General features: G+C 50.3%; 8 protein-coding genes across 8 annotated transcripts; 3 read left to right on the forward strand and 5 right to left on the reverse strand.

Annotated features, from left to right (window-relative positions):
* Positions 1-1171: 1171 nt before the first annotated feature.
* BDR25DRAFT_125554 (calcium transporting P-type ATPase-like protein) lies at positions 1172-5956 on the reverse strand. The gene has a single exon (XM_033683759.1). The coding sequence runs from the start codon at positions 5577-5579 to the stop codon at positions 1326-1328; it is 4254 nt and encodes a 1417-aa protein (XP_033550688.1). The 5' UTR covers positions 5580-5956; the 3' UTR covers positions 1172-1325.
* Positions 5957-7339: 1383 nt separating this feature from the next.
* On the reverse strand, positions 7340-7917 carry BDR25DRAFT_125569 (uncharacterized protein). Its single transcript, XM_033683761.1, has one exon. It carries the CDS (start codon positions 7768-7770, stop codon positions 7444-7446), a length of 327 nt encoding a protein of 108 aa, XP_033550689.1. The 5' UTR covers positions 7771-7917; the 3' UTR covers positions 7340-7443.
* A 558-nt stretch (positions 7918-8475) lies between these two features.
* Positions 8476-10234, forward strand: BDR25DRAFT_125560 (cyanamide hydratase). The gene is made up of 4 exons (XM_033683760.1): positions 8476-8607; positions 8654-8903; positions 9003-9290; positions 9999-10234. Exons 2-4 carry the CDS (start codon positions 8678-8680, stop codon positions 10199-10201), a joined length of 717 nt encoding a protein of 238 aa, XP_033550690.1. The 5' UTR covers positions 8476-8607; positions 8654-8677; the 3' UTR covers positions 10202-10234.
* An 88-nt stretch (positions 10235-10322) lies between these two features.
* On the reverse strand, positions 10323-12869 carry BDR25DRAFT_332624 (MFS general substrate transporter). The gene is made up of 5 exons (XM_033692767.1): positions 12463-12869; positions 12117-12408; positions 11083-12068; positions 10969-11035; positions 10323-10913 (listed from the first exon to the last, which is right to left on the reverse strand). The coding sequence occupies exons 1-5, from the start codon at positions 12793-12795 to the stop codon at positions 10753-10755; spliced, it is 1839 nt and encodes a 612-aa protein (XP_033550691.1). The 5' UTR covers positions 12796-12869; the 3' UTR covers positions 10323-10752.
* A 144-nt stretch (positions 12870-13013) lies between these two features.
* BDR25DRAFT_256802 (class I glutamine amidotransferase-like protein) lies at positions 13014-13954 on the forward strand. Its single transcript, XM_033686434.1, has 3 exons — positions 13014-13296; positions 13349-13575; positions 13635-13954. Exons 1-3 carry the CDS (start codon positions 13056-13058, stop codon positions 13923-13925), a joined length of 759 nt encoding a protein of 252 aa, XP_033550692.1. The 5' UTR covers positions 13014-13055; the 3' UTR covers positions 13926-13954.
* Positions 13955-14318: 364 nt separating this feature from the next.
* Positions 14319-17149, forward strand: BDR25DRAFT_301943 (uncharacterized protein). Its single transcript, XM_033689687.1, has 3 exons — positions 14319-14501; positions 14573-14734; positions 14795-17149. The coding sequence occupies exons 1-3, from the start codon at positions 14492-14494 to the stop codon at positions 16735-16737; spliced, it is 2115 nt and encodes a 704-aa protein (XP_033550693.1). The 5' UTR covers positions 14319-14491; the 3' UTR covers positions 16738-17149.
* A 238-nt stretch (positions 17150-17387) lies between these two features.
* On the reverse strand, positions 17388-18139 carry BDR25DRAFT_312031 (uncharacterized protein; the record flags this gene model as incomplete). Its single annotated transcript, XM_033691277.1, has 2 exons — positions 17388-17985; positions 18075-18139. 2 exons carry the CDS (start codon positions 18137-18139, stop codon positions 17388-17390), a joined length of 663 nt encoding a protein of 220 aa, XP_033550694.1.
* A 465-nt stretch (positions 18140-18604) lies between these two features.
* Positions 18605-19259, reverse strand: BDR25DRAFT_125621 (uncharacterized protein). The gene is made up of 2 exons (XM_033683762.1): positions 19138-19259; positions 18605-19083 (listed from the first exon to the last, which is right to left on the reverse strand). The coding sequence occupies exons 1-2, from the start codon at positions 19168-19170 to the stop codon at positions 18691-18693; spliced, it is 426 nt and encodes a 141-aa protein (XP_033550695.1). The 5' UTR covers positions 19171-19259; the 3' UTR covers positions 18605-18690.
* Between the last annotated feature and the right edge of the window lie 8 nt (positions 19260-19267).

Below are 19267 nucleotides of genomic sequence, written 5' to 3' on the forward strand. Positions count from 1 at the left end.
AGAGTAGAACAAACCTACACTTATTAGACTTGATTCGTCCCGCACATCCCTTCAATCAACACCGGCATCCAATACCAAGCCCCCGATCTCAAAACTCACGCAATAGGCTCCCGCTCTGTCGGGGAAAATTGCGGGGGGATGGGGGAGAAGCTGGACGGGCCAACCTATCGCGCTGCAACTCCCCAGAACTGTGCATGTACAGATTTCATCTGTCGAGAAGAACTGATCCCGCTCTAGTCTCACATCAAGAGCCGTGACACATAGTGACCCCTCTTACGATATTCCGGAGTCCGCTAAACTAGACAAGAATGCTAGAAAGCAGGACCTTTTCTCTCGGCTTGTTCACATACACTGGTCTTAAAAACCATTCATTTGACAATGCAGCTTTCGGTGCCGCTTGTTGCAAACCTCAGATCTGAAACATACAACGAAGCCCTACTTAATGACACTCTCTGATCTACACGCAGCTGCAGTGGGTTTCTCCAACAGCACATTTCTGAAGAACATCGAGCAGTCCAGATCGCCGTGCAGAGGATCGCGTCCCATCTAGTTACGCCACATTATTCAAAAGATGGAGACGAAAAAAGATGGCGTAGGCTAGAGGTGGAGAATTCCGTGATCTTGATTCGAGTGTACGAAAAGTGCAAAATCAAGTAGTGGTGACAGCTATGACAGCAGCCACAACGATAGCAGCTTCAGTAGTCTTAAGTTTCGGTCCGAATATCAATAGTATATCTTCTTTGGAATTCTCGGCTGCGCCGTGGCGTTCACTTGGTTAGTCCTTTTCATTCGATAGTCACGAAGCAGCTAGCGCACCAGGCCGTGAATTTGAATGCTGTCTTTATTGCTCGCAACTCTTATCATGCCCATATCCCCATTGGCTTTTGTGCCCCAAGCAACACCCACTCAAGATAAAGGGCACTCCTCCACACAAGTCGAATTTAGTAGTCGAATGAGTCACGTCATCCGCGTTTAACAAGGGATAGTACAGTAATACAAAGCGAGCGGTGACTGCCATCCGCTCTATGGGTAGGAAGGTGCAGAGGTAGGCAATCCTCTGGCTGAACTAAGTAGCTTTACAAGTGACCCGTGGGATTATCTCACAGGGATGGACAAATGAAACGCCGAATACACCATGCAATGCTGTTACCGGAGGATTAAAAGACTGTAGGGGAATGGAGGCTGTGTCGCCTATGAACAGGGGCATATTTAACGACCTATTAATTGTTCCGCGGGCTAGAAAAGCTATCGCTGGAGTTGGGATTGTTGATGGCTGGACCAAACACATCCTTGTCTTCCTTCAAGACCCAGACGGTTTTGCGGAATCATCCAGTTTTTGGGTCGCCAGCAAAAGGTCCAACATCAAATTTTGGTGTGGCCTCCATATTTTGACTAGAAGGACCACTGTATTGGTGGGGCTCGGAAACCAGTATCGGGTCAATGGACTTTGTGTCGGGGTGGACGTCAATGCCGTCTTGGCCTTCCAAGTCGGATCTACTTCTGTTGCGCGAGAACTTCAAAGAGTCACTGTCTCCATGTCCTCTATCAATCGGAGACCATCCGGCCACACTGCCGGCAACAATACCTGCCATAACGGCAGCTGGACCAAATGCTGAGTTTGAGCGGGACCTTCCTCGACGGCGACTTCTGGAATCTGGTGTTGGAGGGCCAGGAGAGTTTTCTGCGGCATTATGTTCCGCACCATTGTTAGGGGTTCCGGGTAGGGAATAACTTGATCTCGACCTGGAGAATATCTCTCGGGGATGCTGAACCTTGAACTTAAGGTTGCTGAGACGTCCACCTCGTACCCTTTTTATGAAAGCAAGTTCCTCGCGAATCTCGAGGAGTCCTTGATTCCACTGGTACTCGTCTGAAACAACAACCTCTGGAGTGTGCTTTCTCTTCAAAAATGCAGGAATACAGCGGCGGATGGCCTCGTCTGGTATCAATCGAATGATGACACCAACTGGAAGAGACAAGGCACCCAAAACGATAGAATATCCCCATTGTGCACCGTTGATCCTAACAACGGAGAACGCATGGCCTCCAACGAAGATGATCATTATCTGTCCACCAATCATGATGCAATTGATGAAAATGAAAAAGTAGTTGTGATGAATCCCTTCAAAGATATTGAACCGGTTGTCCAAACGACGATTATTGATCTGGTTGAAAATTTGCATCCACACGAAAGTATTGAACACCAATGTGGGCAGACGTCTCTTTTCTTCCTCGGTTTCGTAGGACAGGATGGAGTTGCCGGCGAAGTAGAGAATGAGGGTGACGACAAGCTGGTAGATCGCTTGCCCAATTATCATTTTCCACATCCTTAACGTGATCAATGGTGCAGATTTTGGGTCTGGCTTTCGATCGAGCATACTGCGAGTCGGAGGATCTGTAGCCAGGGCCAATGCGGCGAATGTGTCCATTATAAGGTTGACCCAGAGAAGTTGTACGGCGGTAAGCACTGATTGCTGGTCCGAGTTGGAGACCGCGGAAACGAAGGTAAGTATGACAGCGGTGATGTTGACTGTGATTTGGAATTGGAGAAATTTCTTGACAGCATCGTTGACGGCTCGACCCCAAAGCAAAGCCTTGACGATTGACGAAAAGTTATCGTCCATCAAAATGATAGCAGAGGCTTCTTTTGCGACCTCGGTTCCAGCAATTCCCATTGAAAATCCAACGTCAGCGGTCTTTAAGGCTGGTGCATCGTTTGTACCATCTCCAGTCACGGCAACGGTCTCCCCTAATTCTTTTAGTCGCTTGACGAGCTTGCGCTTGTCTTCCGGGCTAGATCGAGCAAGCACGCAGAGTTTAGGAATGACAGCATCCATGTCTTTCTTCGATAGTTTTCTGAAAGCTGGACCTTCCATGATAACTCCGCCAGGAACAAGGATTCGACAATCCTCCGCAATAGCTTTAGCGGTCATAACGTTATCACCTGTGACCATACGGACGAAGACACCGGCGTGCTGGCAATCCTCGACAGCCTCGCGAACACCTTCTCGGAGAGGATCTTGGATACCAACAACGGCAAGAAAGACCATCTGCTTGAAGACATCCTCGAAGATAGCCTGTGATGGGTCATCGTCCCATTTGCGGGCATCTTTTGGGGGCCAACTCTCGAAATCACGATATACGAGACCAATCGTTCGAAGGGATCGTGAGGCGTAAGTCGTGATTAATCGTTCCAGAGTATCACGGTTGTCTTCGGAGATAGGGATGTCCGTGAGTTCCTTCGTTGCATCTGAGATGATGCTGTCGCACTTGGCAAGAAGTATTTCCGATGCTCCCTTGACAAACATCCTATAGCGACCGTCATCCAGCTTGACAACGACAGCTGAGCATTTGATACCGGAATCAAAAGGAACAATCTGAGCAATATTGGCATTCGAGCGCTCGGTACTGACGGAACCCATTCCCAGATAGTCTCGAGCGAAACCAAGAAGAGCAGTCTCCGTTTTAGATCCGATGAATGGGTCAGGACCACCCTCTTCACCTTCGAAAGCAGTCGTGTTTTGAACAATTGATTGTTCTAACAGGCTCTTGACCTCTTTGCTAAGGGTAGAGACAAATTCGGACGCTGAGACGTCGTCAACGTGGTCTACAGGGGACTCGACCTGCTTTCCCTTTGTCCCATCGTCCATAAGACGCGCGGCGGCCGGAGCCTTGAGTTTTCGGTCGCCAAAGCGAAGGGCCGTCCCAAGAGTCCCAGAGACGACCGTCATCTTATTCTGGGTGAGTGTGCCGGTTTTGTCAGAGCAGATGGTGGTGGCATTTCCCATTGTTTCACAAGATCGTAGTAGCCGGACCAGGTTATTGTCTCGAAGCATGCGAGTGGTAGCAAAAGCTAGGGCTAGGGTGACAGCGAGCGGCAATCCCTCAGGAACAGCAACTACCACGACAGTAATGGCGACTATAAGAATGTTGAGGAAGTTCTGTCCTTTCTCGGCGGGCGTTTCTTTGCTAGTCCGGAGAGTGACCAAGAACTCGATGAAAAGGACGATAAAGAGTAACAGAGCTGCAGCACCACCCAGTTTTGCGATGTACTCTGCTAGGACATTGAGTTTCGACTGCAACGGTGTAACTTCATTCTCTTCGCGAAGGGACATCATAGTTTTTCCATAGGTAGAGTTCACTCCGGTGGCCGTGACAAGGAAAGACCCGACCCCTTCAGAAACTTTGGCGCCAGACAAAATGAATGGGTCCATTTTCTTGACCGGCTCGTGGTTTTCCAGTGCTCGATATACATCATCTGCGGGAGTCTTTTTAAGTAGGTCCGATTCTCCAGTAGCAGATGATTCATCGCATTTGATGCCGTGGCCTTGGATCAGAATTCCATCGACAGGTACCATGTCTCCTGGTTCGAGGAGAACGACGTCCCCCACGAGGACATCATAGACGGAGAGCTCCCGAATCCTGCCGGAGCGGATAACTTTGACGTATCGATCCTCCTTTTTCTTATTCAACTTTACAAACTGACGTTCCTTTTGCCAGTCGTTGAGGGCACCGACAACTACAACAATGATGATGGCTACCATGATGGCAACTCCTTCGATCCATTCCACTTTGGGCGTATCAGGCGCGTGTGATTGCCCAAATGTTTGGTAGAGTCCGAGGGCAAGAGAAATAACGGCGGCAACGGTAAGAAGAATAAGAACCTTGTCATTATATGCCATCCAGGCTAACTGTAGAATACTCTTAGCTTTTCGTTCAGGTAAACGATTGTCGCTAAAGACCCGTTTACGATCAGCAAAGGCCTCCTTTGACAGCGGTTTCGACATGGTAGCGGTGGTGTCGCTTCTTCGGAACTCGTGATCGGGGGAAGGCTTAGAATGTGTGTTGGACATTTTTGAGCCCGTTGCCTCCTCAAAGGTAATAGCATTATCCCAATATTGCTCGTCGACGCTGAGGCCAGCCTTTCTGTCAGTTCTCAACCCCTTTTCCAAACCCGCCAATCCACCCAGGGCATGAAAAGCGCCTAAACTTTTCGGATTTAGAAATTTTCCCAACTGGCCAGGGGAAAAGGCAAATTTGTTGTCTTGTACTTCAAAATCGGCTTCTGTCCCGGGATCCGGACGTAGCGCCTCTTCGTCGCTTAGTATCTCACTTGGATTATGATCCCCTCTCAGCGTCTCGCCTTGAGAGGAGGTCTGGTATGTGCCATTGCTGGACGCAGACCCGCCTACTTCCGTCGTGGAGTCTAGGGAATTGCCTCGTGACCGTTTTCCGGGCACTGAAAGGTAATTGTGAGGGTTTCCCCAGTGTGATGTAGGTGAAGAAACATTGTGGGGGGATGTTGGCCGGCTCTCTCTGCTCTCGAACGAGTTTGCAGCCCGCAGCTCGCTCTGGGGCATCTTCGCCTGCGTCGGTGAAACAGAGCCGGCTGTGTCTTCGTGATGCTGTGATGATGTTCGATTATCCGGGAGATCTCCCAGCGGTACTGAGTCTCCCATGTTAGGGTTGGTAGCGTTGACGGCAGAGGTGTCTATGGTGATGGTGGGTGCCCTTTGCCTTCGAGCAGGCCCCGGCGAGGGCGTATTCCGTACTTCGACGTTTTTTTTGTTGTCAGCCATGGAGGGCGCCTTGAAGGCTAGCCCGGGCGCGCTAGGACTGGGGCTGTATTAGGTAGGCTGTGCAGGCCAAGCGATGGATGCGAATGGGAAGAATGTATTGAGGCGTCACGAACAGCCAGGCATTCGGGAATGTACGCAGAATAATAAAGGCGGGCAGGAGGGTTGTGAAGGCGAATGGACGAGGCTGAGCAAGGTTGGAGAGGGTAGATTCTGGAAGGGTAGAGCGGAGAGGTTGAGGTTACGTAGGAAAGAGCTCCAGGGCTCCACGAAGGCGGCTAGAGCAAACGACGGTTAGCAATCACTCTCTCCTGCTAGCAGACAAGTACGTATTCCACACAGCCACATTCACTGTTGGCGGTGGGGGCGCGTTTGTCTCATTGTGCTGCTGGACTCGGCAGGTGTAGATCAGACTCACCTTAGGAGTAGCAGGAGCGTGGAGGAAGGCGAAAAGCGACGACTCCAACTCTTGGTGCGTGCCGACTGAGCTGAGAGCGGTTTGTGACGGGCCTTCCGGGCGGTCGAGTGCGAGTCTATGATGGCGAACAGACGGACTCAGTGTGGCAGTGTTGGGCACAGAGCATGGTGAACAGCAGAATTGCAGCTACAGAGACATATTGGAAGGAAGCAAGGAATGGATGTGGCAACAACGTCGAAGGGCAATTAACAAAGGCACAAAGGCACCAAGATTGCTCAATGGAAATGGATGGAGGAATTGGCAGTGGAAACCAGCGACAGTCCAGAGTTCGCCGTTACTCTAAAAGGTCAAAGCGTCTACACAGCCCCCAGCTAGCGAGCATCAGGCTAGCAGAGCACTCTTGGGCGGCCTCGGCATGCATGGAGCGGCGGATGCAGCTCAACCACAAGAATTTCCACTTTTTATCCTCGAAACGCAGTCGTTTCACCTCCAGGAGTTCCGCGAGGCTGCAGGTCGTGGGCAGCTTGCACAGTGTCGCCAAGCCTCGTCCTGCGTGCGAGGCTCGGCGTCGACGAGTCCGCGCTGGCGACGTGGCCGCTGCCAGCAGACCGCCCGTGAAAGGAGTGCCCCCACAAGAAACCCAGGTTGTGCGTCCCGGAATCAGTGCTGTTCGAGGAGCCATGGAGATGAGGCGAAGCGCCTGCCGGCCAAGGCACTCTGCCTTTTGCTCCTCCAGCACGCCCCAAGGCCGCACATGCCACCTCACAAATTGATTCATGATGATTCCGTGCCCTACGCGGCCTCCACTGCAGCCGAGACGGCATGCCGACGTGTGCCCGCCCGCCACTGACGCGCCCCGTTGCTGTTATTCGCCACCACCCTCTCCAAGAGTCCAGTCCTCCCGCACCACTGAGCTGCAGTCTGGTTTGCCGCATCCACAGCCACACAATCTCTTGCCATCGGCCGGCCCCGGCTGCCATAGCTATAACATCCACTTGTCGCAGCCTGTCGCAGAAGACTTGCCATCTCGGCTCCACCAGCTCCAAGTTCCTGATCATCATCAGACAGTATCCCTGACCGAAACAGGACAAGCACCCTTCGCGCTGCCAAGCACCTGACATCTTGGAATTTTGGCCACTTCGACTCTTGACTTGCATCGGAGGCGCTAGACTGGTTCTTCAAGCGCCCAACACCAAGACCTCTATCCATTGTGGACTTCCCTCCTTCGCACGCGAATGCCATGCCTCTTGGAAATTTGCATAGCCTCAATTGCTATCATTGTTACCCGAAATCAAGGCCAAAGTAATCCCGTAGAGATCTTCCTTTGCATCCGGTACCCCCGGTCCACTACATGCACGACGTCAGACTTCCTGGTCAATAAGCATGTGTGGATTTAGTGGTATGAATGACGGGGGTCTTGACACCGTCTACTTTGAACGAGTATTACATTTAATTCACTCCACCGCGAAGAGACGACTTCTGAAGTAGGCCACTCAATATCGTCAGTACGCGGAGCGGCTCTAGCAGTGCTTCCAGAGTCTCAAGGATCATTAAAACTGCTGCATTTTGGTGTGCCATACGTGATCCCTTGGTCTGCGAGGCCACATGTTGAGACCAAGAAAAGCGTGGAGATTTCTGCCTCAATTTAGCAAGCATGAGCATTACGAATATCATCCCGATTGGCATTGCGACCCTCCCCCAAGGATCACGATCGCAAGGCGGACTCCGGCACTCGTTGGACCATCCTGGATTTCTCGACGCACACCTTGTGGTCATTCCATGACCTCAATTGCACCACTTACAACAAATATCAATTTTTAACTCCCAATATTTCTTCCTTCCTCCTGCTTCCTAGAAATCTAGAAATAGTGGCAGGCCTTTTCTTAGTAATTTTGAATCCAGGCTTTCATGATCACTCATCCAATCATACCAAAATGTAGTTCGCGTTCTCATCCATCCCCCAAGTCCGCTCCAGGATCATGATCCCTCTCTTCCAAAATAATTTTCCCTCACGTCCCGACGTCGGCCAGTAAGATTCCTGCAAAAGTCACACGAAACACAACCTTCCGGCTAAACGTGTCTATTCCGAGATGCGTCACTCCAGGTTTCTGCTGACATGCAGATCAAACCTCGCCCGAGGTTCCCCTCTCCCGCTCGTGACCTACTATCTATCTGCTCAAGGAAATCGAACGGGCGATATGGGGTTACTGATCGGCACTGTCTCCCTCCACGATTATATTGTGTCCAATTGACGAAAGAACTATATGCTGTCCTTGCTTTGTGATCACTGTCCCCGTGGCGTTCATTTAGCAGTCGATCATTCATGACGAATTATACAAATGACGAATGAAGAACGTCAAGTCAGCGTCTAGACATTTTCACCAACATTTACACAACAAGAATAAAGGACTCGCAATGTTCAATAAGAGATAGTTGAGGTGTTTCGATTCTTGTTTTACAGTTGGTGCAAATCCTATTTTCGGCACCCTATCTATTTCAAGGCTGGAAACCTAATATCAGATCATCTGCCCCCAACTTCTCCATCTTCCTCGTCTACCCCAACCGTACCTGCATATTCGCCCCCAAAAGCGCATTGTGCAAAAACAGAACCGGGTTTGCGATGCCAACCGCGCGGAAATTTTAGAGCTCAACTCTGTAGTGTTACGAATTCGACCTGGCCATCATGCCTGACAACATCAAAAGCGAGGAACTGGCATCGCACGGCTGGATGTCAGTTCCCCGCTCACAGTTGAAGACCCTTGCGCATGCTACTCGTAATTCCCCGGCGAAAGTTTCGGTAGACGATATAACGTTACCAAATTCGAGTCTTGTAAAACAGACACTTGAATTTGCGAAGAAGGAGCTCCCTAAACAAACATTCAATCATAGCATGCGAGTCTATTATTATGGTACAGCATTTCTATTTATCCTTGAATCAGTAATATCTCCGCCTGGAAGATCTGTCCCCATGACTGCGAGAGAAAATGCATGGTATTAATTCAGGATAGGCTCCGCAATCGTAAAACACCATCTCCCACAGATGGAACCAATGCTTGAGACATACTCCCTAACTTGTCTCCTGCACGACATTGGAACCACTAGAACGAATCTGAACGCCACACGCATGTCATTTGAGTTCCACGGTGGGTTTCTGGCACTCAACCTACTTCAGAAACACGGCGCTTCAAAGTCTCAAGCAGAGAGCGTCTGTGAGGCGATTATTCGACACCAAGATTTAGGGGAGAGTGGGTCCATCTCAAGTGTTGGCCAGCTAATACAACTGGCCACGGTGTTTGGTAAGTAGGTTTTTTGTCGACACCACTTGTTCACCGTCCACCAGTTAGCCCCAACCGCGAGACATCAACCGATTCACTAGCACAAAAAGCAGAATCCTAGGCGAGTTGAATACTTGTGCCTTCGGGAAGCAAATCTCGTGAATTACCGTATTCGGCACGACCATCCCAATCCAGCAACGAATCATCACCCATGTTCCCAATCACCAGCGACCGACACCTCTCGGCCCGGGGAAACTAACATCGGCATCTTAGCCTCATCCTAGTCTTAGTGGCTTTCCGCAATTCCACATACCGATTGGACCGGTCTCTAATCTCGGCCTTCTTCCAACATTCAAGTCGGGTCTTGGCGCAGGCTGTGCAACATCCACGAGCCCGTACGAAAAATGTCTCAGATCGCAGGATGCCGATGGATCGGAGGGGCCCAGTTAAAGTGCCAAGGAAGTTGCCGATCCACAGCGGCGCTTGGCGCGTCTGTTGGCAAGCTTGCCGGCTCGCCGTGGTGTTGGGCGAAAAGATGTGCCAAGGACAGGGGCAGGAGAAGGAACCGGTCAATGATAATTCGACTTGCTTAGGCCCAAAGCCAAGCACGTGCCCAGCAGGCCGCCTCCTTCCCCGTCAGCGGCTCACGAGTCACCTTCTGTCTACGAGTTTTGTTTCGTTAGGAGGCGAGTAGCTGAGATCGTATGGCTGACATGTGCTGATCATCAGATAACATGGGCATCAACCCTCATCTGATCCATCAAGACACTATTCACAGCGTTGTTGCTGCCTTCCCGCGCGAGAAGTGGTCCAGCTGCTTCGCCGAGACCATTCGTGAGGAGATTAGTCTCAAGCCTTGGTGTCATACCACAGCCATTGACGGCTTTTCCGAAGGGGTCGAGAAGAACCAATTGATGGAACCTTGGGACTAGTTTATTAAGAGAGACGTAAGGGGATGGCGAATATGCGGTGAGAGCTGTGGCGGAATTGATGAAGTATCAAATTGTTGTGACAAGTGGGGTGAAAAGTTTGCAATTTGAGGCGGTGCAAGTTGCACTACAAGATACTAGATACGAAATTCGACAACTTGATAATTGTATAATGTGGAGCCTTGTTTCCTTTTTCGGCCACTCTACTTTCCGACGATAGATTCCAGTTGGCATTGAAACATTCTGACAAGTTAGCCTTGCGACGAGAAATATCATGCTTCGGTGCACTGGTCTCCCCATCGTCCCCATATCTCGATCTTACACAGCCTAGCATTCCGGACAGTGCCGTGACACGGATAGTAGACGGTCCGACATCCGCATCAAGCAATGCTCAATGCTCTAGATGGAACTACAAGTGATTCAGCCTTGGGACAGGTAAAGCCGAAATAGTTATCGCGAGTACTACCGTATCCACCTCGCAAGCCAATACTTTTGATTTGATTTCCAGATACGGGCGCACATGTCCCGAAATCCGGTGGTAGCATTCGTCTCCATTAGGAAGACTCAGAAGAGTCCTCTGAATCATCTGAGTTTGGTTGTTGTTTGCGTCGAAGATTGGGCAAACTGACTGCTACCACTAGAGCATTGACTATGACAAATACTGCAATAGCTGAGATAAATGTAACATTTAGACTGCGTGCATATGCATCGATGACTGAGAAACCGTTAGGATTGGGGGCTGTGAAGAAAGTGGGACACTGGTGGGCAACCTTGGCTCTGATGTATTGGGTCGAGATCGCGAATTGCGTGGACAGACTTTCGTACCCGAAGGATTATCTAGTGGCAGTTAGCGAGGGCTGTAAAGGAAGGCGAAGTCGTACTACCTCGTCTTTATGTTCACCGGCGACAAATTTATTGAGGTATGCTGTCAAGGCGTTTTGCAGGATTAGACTGCTGAATGAGACACCCATCACCGTTCCTAGACTCCTCCATAGAGTCAAGGTGCTTGTCATGACAGCCTGGTCTTCCTGAGTGCTGGTTGCTAGAACTGCAAGGGATGTTGCAGGAAAGGAGAGTCCCTGGCCGATGCTCGCGGGCGCGAGGAAAATGGTTGCCAACCATGCCGGAATAGTATCCCACATGGCGGAAAGACAAATTGCTCCTAACAGCATAGATAGAGATCCAGTGATAATAAGCCATTTCATGCGTCCCGTCGCCGTCATTATGAATCCAGCAGAAACACCACAGACTGTCAGGGCTATCGATGGGCCAGCAAGTCGAAATCCAGAAGTAGATGGCGACTCTAGCTTGACAGCCTGGAAGTATAGCGGTGCGTTGAAAATGATCGTGTTAATACCCAACTGGGCAAAGAAGTTATTGAACACTAAGTTGCCACGCGGCTTGCTTGATAGCATCGCCATAGGCATGACGGGCCTCTTAGCTTTAGCTTCCACGCGAACAAGAATAACTCCAGCAACGGCAGCGACCGCAAGAGATGTTACGACAAGCGGATGGTTCCAGGGAAAAACGTTGCCACCCAAATTCAGACCGAGGATCATGAACGCTACCGACCCTGTCAGAAGAATCGAGCCGGCAACATCAAACCCTCTGATCGTATCCACGATTCCTTCCCCAGACCGATTTGCAAGTTGCGGCCCAAGCATCGGTGGGGTGGTGAAGACTGCGTTTACAAAGATGACAAGCAAAATAGGGATCTGAATACCAAAGGTCCACCGCCACCCTATCTTGTCGCATAGAAATCCGCCGAATGCAGCACCGGCGGCAGATCCTCCTCCATAGAAAAGGTTGATGTAAGCCTGGTAGGTGCCTCTTACTTCGATACTGACAAGGTCATTGGTCATAATTCCGCCTAAGAATGGTCAGTCTCAATATTGAACCTAAAGGCGATCCAACTCACCCATTGCAAGGACACCCGCGGCTCCAATGCCACAAAATGCGCGAGCAGCAATGAAGCTTCCAATACTTTGGGCAAGAGCACACCAAGCGGTGGTAGTTGCTAGGAACAAAAGGCCTGCGAGGTATATCGGGCGCCGACCGATTGTATCCGATACCCTACCGAGGAGTGGCTGGAGGGAGGTGGATGTAAGAAGGAAGGAAGTAGATAGCCATGATGCAGAGTTTGAAGCATTGAAGTAGGACGTGATTACTGGATGACTAGACGCCATTAAAGTAGAGTCAAACAACGCTATCTGGAAGCTGGTCAATTCTCTGATGAATGCTATGGAAGAGGATAGGACGCTCACAAAATACCCTAGCACAATACCTCCAAATATGAATCGGAATTGTGTTCTTGAGATGCCACCAAGCAAGCCGTTCAATTGAAAGTGTTCTACGCTTTGTGACTCGTCTTGGCCTCCTTCGTCCTCATCCGGGGCAAGCCAATGACTGTGAGCATAGCTCCGTCTTTGTCCGAGTGAATGAGGTTGACCTTGTTCAAGAGCACCACACCCAATTACTTCTATTGCTTCCCCATCGTCTTCATCAATGGCTGGCGCAGTTCCTCGGCGGTCCTCTGACCGTAAGAGAGGAGTTCGCGCAGTGGGCTGGTGGCCATTTTCTTGGGGAGGAGAAGTCATTCGCTGGTCATCTATTATAGGTGTTTGACAGGACAGTCGAGGGTCTAGTCGTGAGTGCCCAAAAGGAGTAGAGAGTAGAGGGTGGAGCTTCTGGATTCCAACAAAAGCCGATCGGAACTATTTCCGAGAGGTCCTCGGCCAATATCGGTTAGTATCGGTTAGTCAGCGATATCGATAGCGATATCGCCTTGTGCTAAGAAGTGGAGTTAACCGGCACGAAACAACCCTATTCTTCTTTCAAGTTGTTTAAACAAGAATCCATGGAGACGCCAATTCGAATAGCAATACTCGAGTGTGACACCCCTCTGGACCACACTCGAGCAAAGTATGGAGGGTATGGCGGCGTGTTCAAAGCACTTTTGGCAGCGGCAGCAGATACTTTAGGGCTACCTGATTTGATATCATCTATGAAAGGCCTTGAGTTAAGCACTTTCGATGTTGTTAATGAGCAGGAGTATCCCGATTTGAATAAGATTGATGCTGTTCTCCTAACAGGCTCACGTGGGTTCTCAAAACACTGTCGGTCAAGCCCACCTCCTCTGAGTTTCTACAGGCCACAATTCTTTCGATGATACACCGTGGATTCTCAAACTTGTAGAGTTCACAAAGGAATTGCTCCAACAAAACCGTATACGAATCATCGGAGTATGCTTCGGTCACCAGATCCTTGGCCGTGCAGCTGGAGTCAAGGTTGGTAGGAGTGAGGGCGGCTGGGAAGTCTCAGTACTACCTATCGAGTTGACTGAGAAGGGAAAGGAGCTATTCAAGCAAGATACTATTGTATGGCCTCCGTTTTTTATCTGCCCCTCCTCCACTTCCTTCCCTGACGCATGTTTCAGAGTTTGCATCAAATGCACCGAGATGCTGTCTTTGAGTATCCTGAAGGAGTTGAGAAGCTAGGTGCCTCTCCTCGATGTCTTGTACAGGGCATGTACGCGAAAGGAAAGTTCATCTCGGTCCAGGGGCATCCAGAGTTCAATCAGGAAATTGTGAGCGAGCTCGTAACAGCAAGGCACTTACAAGGAATATTTAACGAAGAGATGTATAAAGACGCGATGGTCAGGGTTGCAAAGCATCACGACGGCGTCGCTGTGGCTGCTGCGTTCTTACGGTTTCTGCTTGAAGAGTAGAGCAGCGGCAGCATCTGTAGAAAAGAATGAAGCATTTGAAACCGGACATATTGTGTCAATATAAGGGACATTTAAAGCGACAATGACAATGGTGTGTTTGACTGGGGCGCCCTAGAAAGATGAGGTCATTGCAGGAATAATCCCTGCAGTAGGTTGCTCAACGGTAGGGTTGCATGAAAACAAATTGCAATCCCTTACCAGAGACTGACAACGGCTCAACAGCCATGAATACACAGTGAAGCGTGAGTGGATACGAGATTGCCTCAGATGAGAAAGCCGAGCTCGTGTTGTGATGTGAAAGCGTGTGGCGTGGGGGTATTTTAAGCATCTCGCCAATGTGGCTAAGCCTAAAGCAGCGCCGACCCTATCTCACAGCCAGATCAGAGTGCAACACTCCATCATCCGTCGAACCTTCCCCGCCTCCACGTCGCTCGTTACCTTCGTGCCTCTTCTTTTCTACGCAGCCACTTCCAAATCGACATTATTTGACTTTTTTTCTTCTATTCTTTGACTGTCGCTGCTGCATGACTCCTCTTTCGTAGTCCTCCGAGGCCGCGCCATCTCTCATGGGAAAGTGTACGCAATCGCCTTCTACCTCCCGCAACAGTCGCTTTTTGTCAACAACACTAACGATGCTTGTGTCGCAGGGAGATATGGTGTTGTCCTGGATGCTGGGTCCTCCGGGACGCGGGTCCATATCTATCGATGGCTGAATAGCGATGCTGCTCGCGCTCAGGCGAGCCAAAGCCAGTTACAGAGCCTGCCAGTGCTCGAGACGGACAAGAAGTGGATCAAGAAAGTACATCCCGGTGTGTTAAGCTGCTTCCTAGTCGTTCGCTGTGGATGCGCTGCTGATTCGTTCGCTGCAGGTATCTCGACATTCGGTGATACTCCCAACGACGTCGGACCGGAACACCTCGACAAACTTCTCAGCCATGCGCTCAAGTATGTGCCACTGGAGGAAGTGCCGAACACGCCTCTTTTTCTCCTCGCAACCGCCGGTATGCGGATCCTACCTCCTCTCAAACGCAAAGCTATCCTAGCCGAAGTGTGCAATTTCGCCCGGAAGACGACCAAGTTCCAACTCCCCGATTGCGATTTACATGTTCAGGTTATACCAGGGGAGACGGAGGGTCTATACGGTTGGATAGCTGCAAACTACCTTCTCGGAGGCTTTGACAAGCCCGAAAATCATGATCACGGAAAAGGGCATCACACCTACGGGTTCCTGGACATGGGAGGCGCGTCGGCCCAGATTGCTTTTGCGCCCAACGCGACTGAATCAGAAAAGCATGCAAACGATCTCACGTTATTACGTCTACGGACTATAGATGGCGCGCCTATGGAGCATAGAGTCTTTGTGACTACCTGGTTGGGGTTTGGAGTCAATCAAGCAAGGCGGAGATATGTCGAAGCACTCCTCGAAGCCAGCCCAGGCGCAATGGAGCTACCTGATCCCTGTTTACCTTTGGGCCTGCGTGTTACAACTGATGGAAAACCTATTGAATCTGGATCAGAAGAGGAACAGGGACATGCGCCTCAACTAGTAGGAACCGGTCAGTTCTCTGAATGCATGCACCAGGCATACCCCCTCTTGGAGAAAGACAAGCCCTGTCTAGACGACCCTTGCCTCATAAACGGCCAGCATGTACCTGCTATCGACTTTGACGTGAATCATTTTGTGGGCGTTTCCGAATACTGGCACACTACACATGAAGTCTTTGAGATGGCGCACAAGGATCGAGCATACGACTTTAAAAAGTACCAGCAGCAAGTCAACGAGTTCTGCAGTCAGAGCTGGGAGGAAATTAAAAGGGGCATTGACAATAAGAAGTGGGGAAAGAAGGTCGATGAGGAGACGGCGCAAGAAGTCTGCTTCAAGGCATCTTGGCTTATCAATGTGCTCCACGAGGGTATTGGTGTTCCCCGCGTAGGTATTGAAGAGTTGAAGGGAAGCCAAAACACTACCCACGCCTCGTTGAAAGGCGCGAAGGAGAAAGGTTTCCTCGATCCATTCCAGGCGGTCAACAAGATTGGTGATATTGAGGTCAGCTGGACGCTTGGAAAGATGGTATTGTACGCCTCAAGTGAGGTCCCAGCACCTTCGACAGAAGCGCTGGCAGTGGGTTTTGGGAGCAACGATCCAGGCATTCCCGACGACTTCCAGTTTCCAGGTGGAGAGTACAGGCAGTACGGGGACGATGACTGGCATGATCACCTCTTCTCCGAAAACCCGCGACGAATTCCCGGTTTCCTCATCTTTGTTCTCATCGTCTTCGTGATCGGGTTCATGCTCTGCGGCCGAGAGGGTCGAAAGTCCGCTCGGCAGAAAGTTCTCCATTTATTCGGTGGTGGTGGCCGACCTGGCTCGCTAAGACGGCGCCGTGGATTTCCAGGAAAAATCTTTGGCCTTTCCAGTACACCATCGTACGAACGTGTCCTCGAAAGCGGTGAAGGGGCCGACGATTTCGAGCTTGGCTCCTTCGACTCCACCTCAGACAACGACCACTCTGATTCCAGCGAAGGCAGTCGTATCGGCCGAACTTCTGGATGGGCTACTCCGCAGATTAAAGCTAGTGTTGTGGATCCAGGGACGCCGTCCTTTTATGAACCCGGACGGGATATTATCGGCCAAGGTGCTGGTCTGGGTTTAGGTCCGCCGTCTATGTTCAGCAATCCAATTGAAAGGGGCGGGCTAATGGCCAGAACAGATAGTAGAGAGAGGTTGGCGGGTGGGAAGAGGAGTCGGGCGAGCAGTCCGAGTCGGCTGCGAAGTCCTATGATGATGCCGCTAAAAGAGTCTGTAGACTGAGCTATTTGCTTCCAGTGTGTTTGGCGTTTACATGAGCATTCATTGTAAGATGGGCTGTGTTAAGGAAGGCCGAGGTCTTACGCCTAGACAGGCGTTTATGGTTTTTCTATTCCACCTGCACTAAAGGAAGGTTCACTAATGTGCTTCGAGGAAGGCGTTTTGCAATTGGGTGAAGATGGTTACGTCTGATAATGATGTCTCTTCCCTAGATTTGGGTGCCTCGCTCCCTAATAGCTGCAATCTCGACACCCTTCGTATAACTTTAACTCCTGTTTCATACAGAACCATTTTTGTAGAAGATTAAATATTCTCTTCTGATTACTTCCATTCATCTCCGTAAATCTGACCCGGACTTCCAAGCCCAGCTGCTTCAATGCATCCAGGTCTAGACAAGTGGGATAGTCCTGCAGCGGAACGAGCCTGGTATCCCGTCTGTTTAGCTGATCGGCTTACATTTGGCATGTATTGTTTGGTTCTTAGTGAAAAGGCCAAACTAGCAAGAAGCCTGGAGGATACTTTCTTCTCTAAGACAGGAGCCTAGGTGCCCCCGGCTTTCTATCTTGATCAACCGTGGATAGTGACATAGTTTGCGAAAATAGATAGTCAATCAACATGAACATAACCCTTCAACAGAAACTGAACCATGTTGACTAGCAAATAATCCCAAACGCATCTTTCAGGCTCTCCGCTTCCTCAACACTCTCAACCCGCTTAAACTTAGCCGCAGGGAAAACATGGGGGTTCTCCACAGGAACCGCCACATCTTTCAACACCGCGCCTACGAACACTACCGAATTCCCATTCAGCAATTCGTAGAACATATCCATTCCTGCCGCCTTCCTTGAATAGCTCACGAGCAGCTTGAACACTGCAGGTGTATTCCTTGACTGACATGCGATGACATACTTCAACTTAGCCTCATCCTTTGGCTTGTGCTCTTTCAAGGCGGCGGTCAGGCGAATCATCGGTGTGTCAATGGTGTGGTGGACTGGGTTAGGGTAGTAATCACGAGCGCTGACATTCATGGTGTAGTACGAATGAAGTTTATCGGCCCAGCCATCGATGCGGCCGGTGTAGAAGAGCCAGGAGATGTTTTTGACATCGACATCTGTGTAGGGGTATGTGGTTGCATAGACGCTGGTGTGGTTTGGGGTTCGGATGAGACCCTCATGGGTATCTACTAGGGCAAGCAGATCGCGCGAGTTTTTGATGACTTTCTCTTCCTCTTCTTGGGCGGGGACAATCATGCTGTGATACAATTAGGTCTTGTATTGAGCCTTGTTGAAATCTTGGGAGAAGAAGTGTGGTGCCGTGCTGGAACGGATGAGGACGCTTACACTTCAACTGGTGGACTAGGATCCACCTCAATAGCTGGGGGTGTAGTCATTGTTTCTTCGGCCATAGTTAGAGATTGGTCTTCTTTGAGTAGACTTGAGAGAAGGCGTTTGGAGTACGATTATTTTGAAGAAGACAGAGAACAGCAATGTTTAAATGTTCCTGGGGGATCCCCCTTTGTTGCCTATCTGCTCATGCCACCCTTGGATGCACGAACCCTCTAGCTGAATCCTGTTGATACGAATAAGAAGGCAATGAGGGGAAACCATGTCGTTGTAATGCTCAGCTCCGAGAAAGAAGCCGTCGGATTGGTCGGAACCATTGCCATTCTAGGGTGGGGTCCAAAGTGTGAAACTAGAGCAGAAGGCAACTCGGACATCTCACATGTGGGCGGTAACAAAGCAATACCGACTGGCGTGAATTGTGTCGGTTCTTGCAGACATTAGTCTATCATTTTCGAGTGCAGTTTATCTCGATTTAGCCCTTAGAGCCTTAGCAGCCTCAGAAGGGCGACGGATTGCATCAGGAGAGCTATCTTTGAATGCTTCCTATGCCACTGGGCAGCGCTCACCTACCCCTCCTAATTACCCAAAACCGTTACATCCGCAGAGTTGATATTCACAACTTCGTCCTCAAGGTCCCACCGGCGCCTATTTTCCTGCTCTCCATAATGTATCCACTTGCAACAGGACTCCAACCTTGACTGGCCATCTCAGGTATCGGGAAGGGCGGTTTCCTCAGCTGCTCGGTGAAAAAGACCGGATGCCGCACTGCGCTATCGTACAGATTCCGTGACGGGAACAACCCAGGGGTTTGAGGGGACCCAAGCGGAGGCATTGCTTGTATTTGATTGTGTGGCTTTGTCGGCTTTAGGGTGCCCGTCGTATTTGTAGGCGCCTGAGGGCTCAAAGGGGCTACAGGACGCGATGGCTCGTGTGGAGCACGCTTCTGTTCATGTGTAGCACGCTTCTGTTGATGTGTGGAGACAATTCGTGGATTCTTCTGTGGAAGCTGAGGCACTATGTTAACGATTGGACGGCTATACAGTAAAGCAACTCATCCTACCTTAGGCCGTGAGGGCTGCAATGCAGGAAGCATCGCCGACCCCAAGTGCGAAGTTCATACAAGCACGCACTAGCAACGGGGTGGGTGAATGCTAGTGAATCAACCTCGGTTCTGTGGTCGACGTCATTTC

This window comes from Lindgomyces ingoldianus (genome assembly GCF_010093535.1).
Source record: "Lindgomyces ingoldianus strain ATCC 200398 unplaced genomic scaffold BDR25scaffold_8, whole genome shotgun sequence".
NCBI classification, from domain to species: domain Eukaryota; kingdom Fungi; phylum Ascomycota; class Dothideomycetes; order Pleosporales; family Lindgomycetaceae; genus Lindgomyces; species Lindgomyces ingoldianus.

Coding starts and splice junctions, on each gene's coding strand:
- BDR25DRAFT_125554 (XM_033683759.1), bottom strand. CDS start 5,579: ATGGCTGACAACAAAAAAAACGTCGAAGTACGGAATACGCCCTCGCCG.
- BDR25DRAFT_125569 (XM_033683761.1), bottom strand. CDS start 7,770: ATGACCACAAGGTGTGCGTCGAGAAATCCAGGATGGTCCAACGAGTGC.
- BDR25DRAFT_125560 (XM_033683760.1), top strand. CDS start 8,678: ATGCCTGACAACATCAAAAGCGAGGAACTGGCATCGCACGGCTGGATG. Junction 8,904..9,002: donor CATGCGAGTCTATTATTATG/GTACAGCATTTC, acceptor AATTCAGGATAG/GCTCCGCAATCGTAAAACAC. Junction 9,291..9,998: donor ACAACTGGCCACGGTGTTTG/GTAAGTAGGTTT, acceptor GCTGATCATCAG/ATAACATGGGCATCAACCCT.
- BDR25DRAFT_332624 (XM_033692767.1), bottom strand. CDS start 12,795: ATGACTTCTCCTCCCCAAGAAAATGGCCACCAGCCCACTGCGCGAACT. Junction 12,069..12,116: donor CGCGGGTGTCCTTGCAATGG/GTGAGTTGGATC, acceptor GACCATTCTTAG/GCGGAATTATGACCAATGAC. Junction 11,036..11,082: donor CCGGTGAACATAAAGACGAG/GTAGTACGACTT, acceptor AACTGCCACTAG/ATAATCCTTCGGGTACGAAA.
- BDR25DRAFT_256802 (XM_033686434.1), top strand. CDS start 13,056: ATGGAGACGCCAATTCGAATAGCAATACTCGAGTGTGACACCCCTCTG. Junction 13,297..13,348: donor TGTTCTCCTAACAGGCTCAC/GTGGGTTCTCAA, acceptor GAGTTTCTACAG/GCCACAATTCTTTCGATGAT. Junction 13,576..13,634: donor TATTCAAGCAAGATACTATT/GTATGGCCTCCG, acceptor CGCATGTTTCAG/AGTTTGCATCAAATGCACCG.
- BDR25DRAFT_301943 (XM_033689687.1), top strand. Junction 14,735..14,794: donor GATCAAGAAAGTACATCCCG/GTGTGTTAAGCT, acceptor CGTTCGCTGCAG/GTATCTCGACATTCGGTGAT.
- BDR25DRAFT_125621 (XM_033683762.1), bottom strand. CDS start 19,170: ATGCTTCCTGCATTGCAGCCCTCACGGCCTAAG. Junction 19,084..19,137: donor TGCAGCCCTCACGGCCTAAG/GTAGGATGAGTT, acceptor ATAGTGCCTCAG/CTTCCACAGAAGAATCCACG.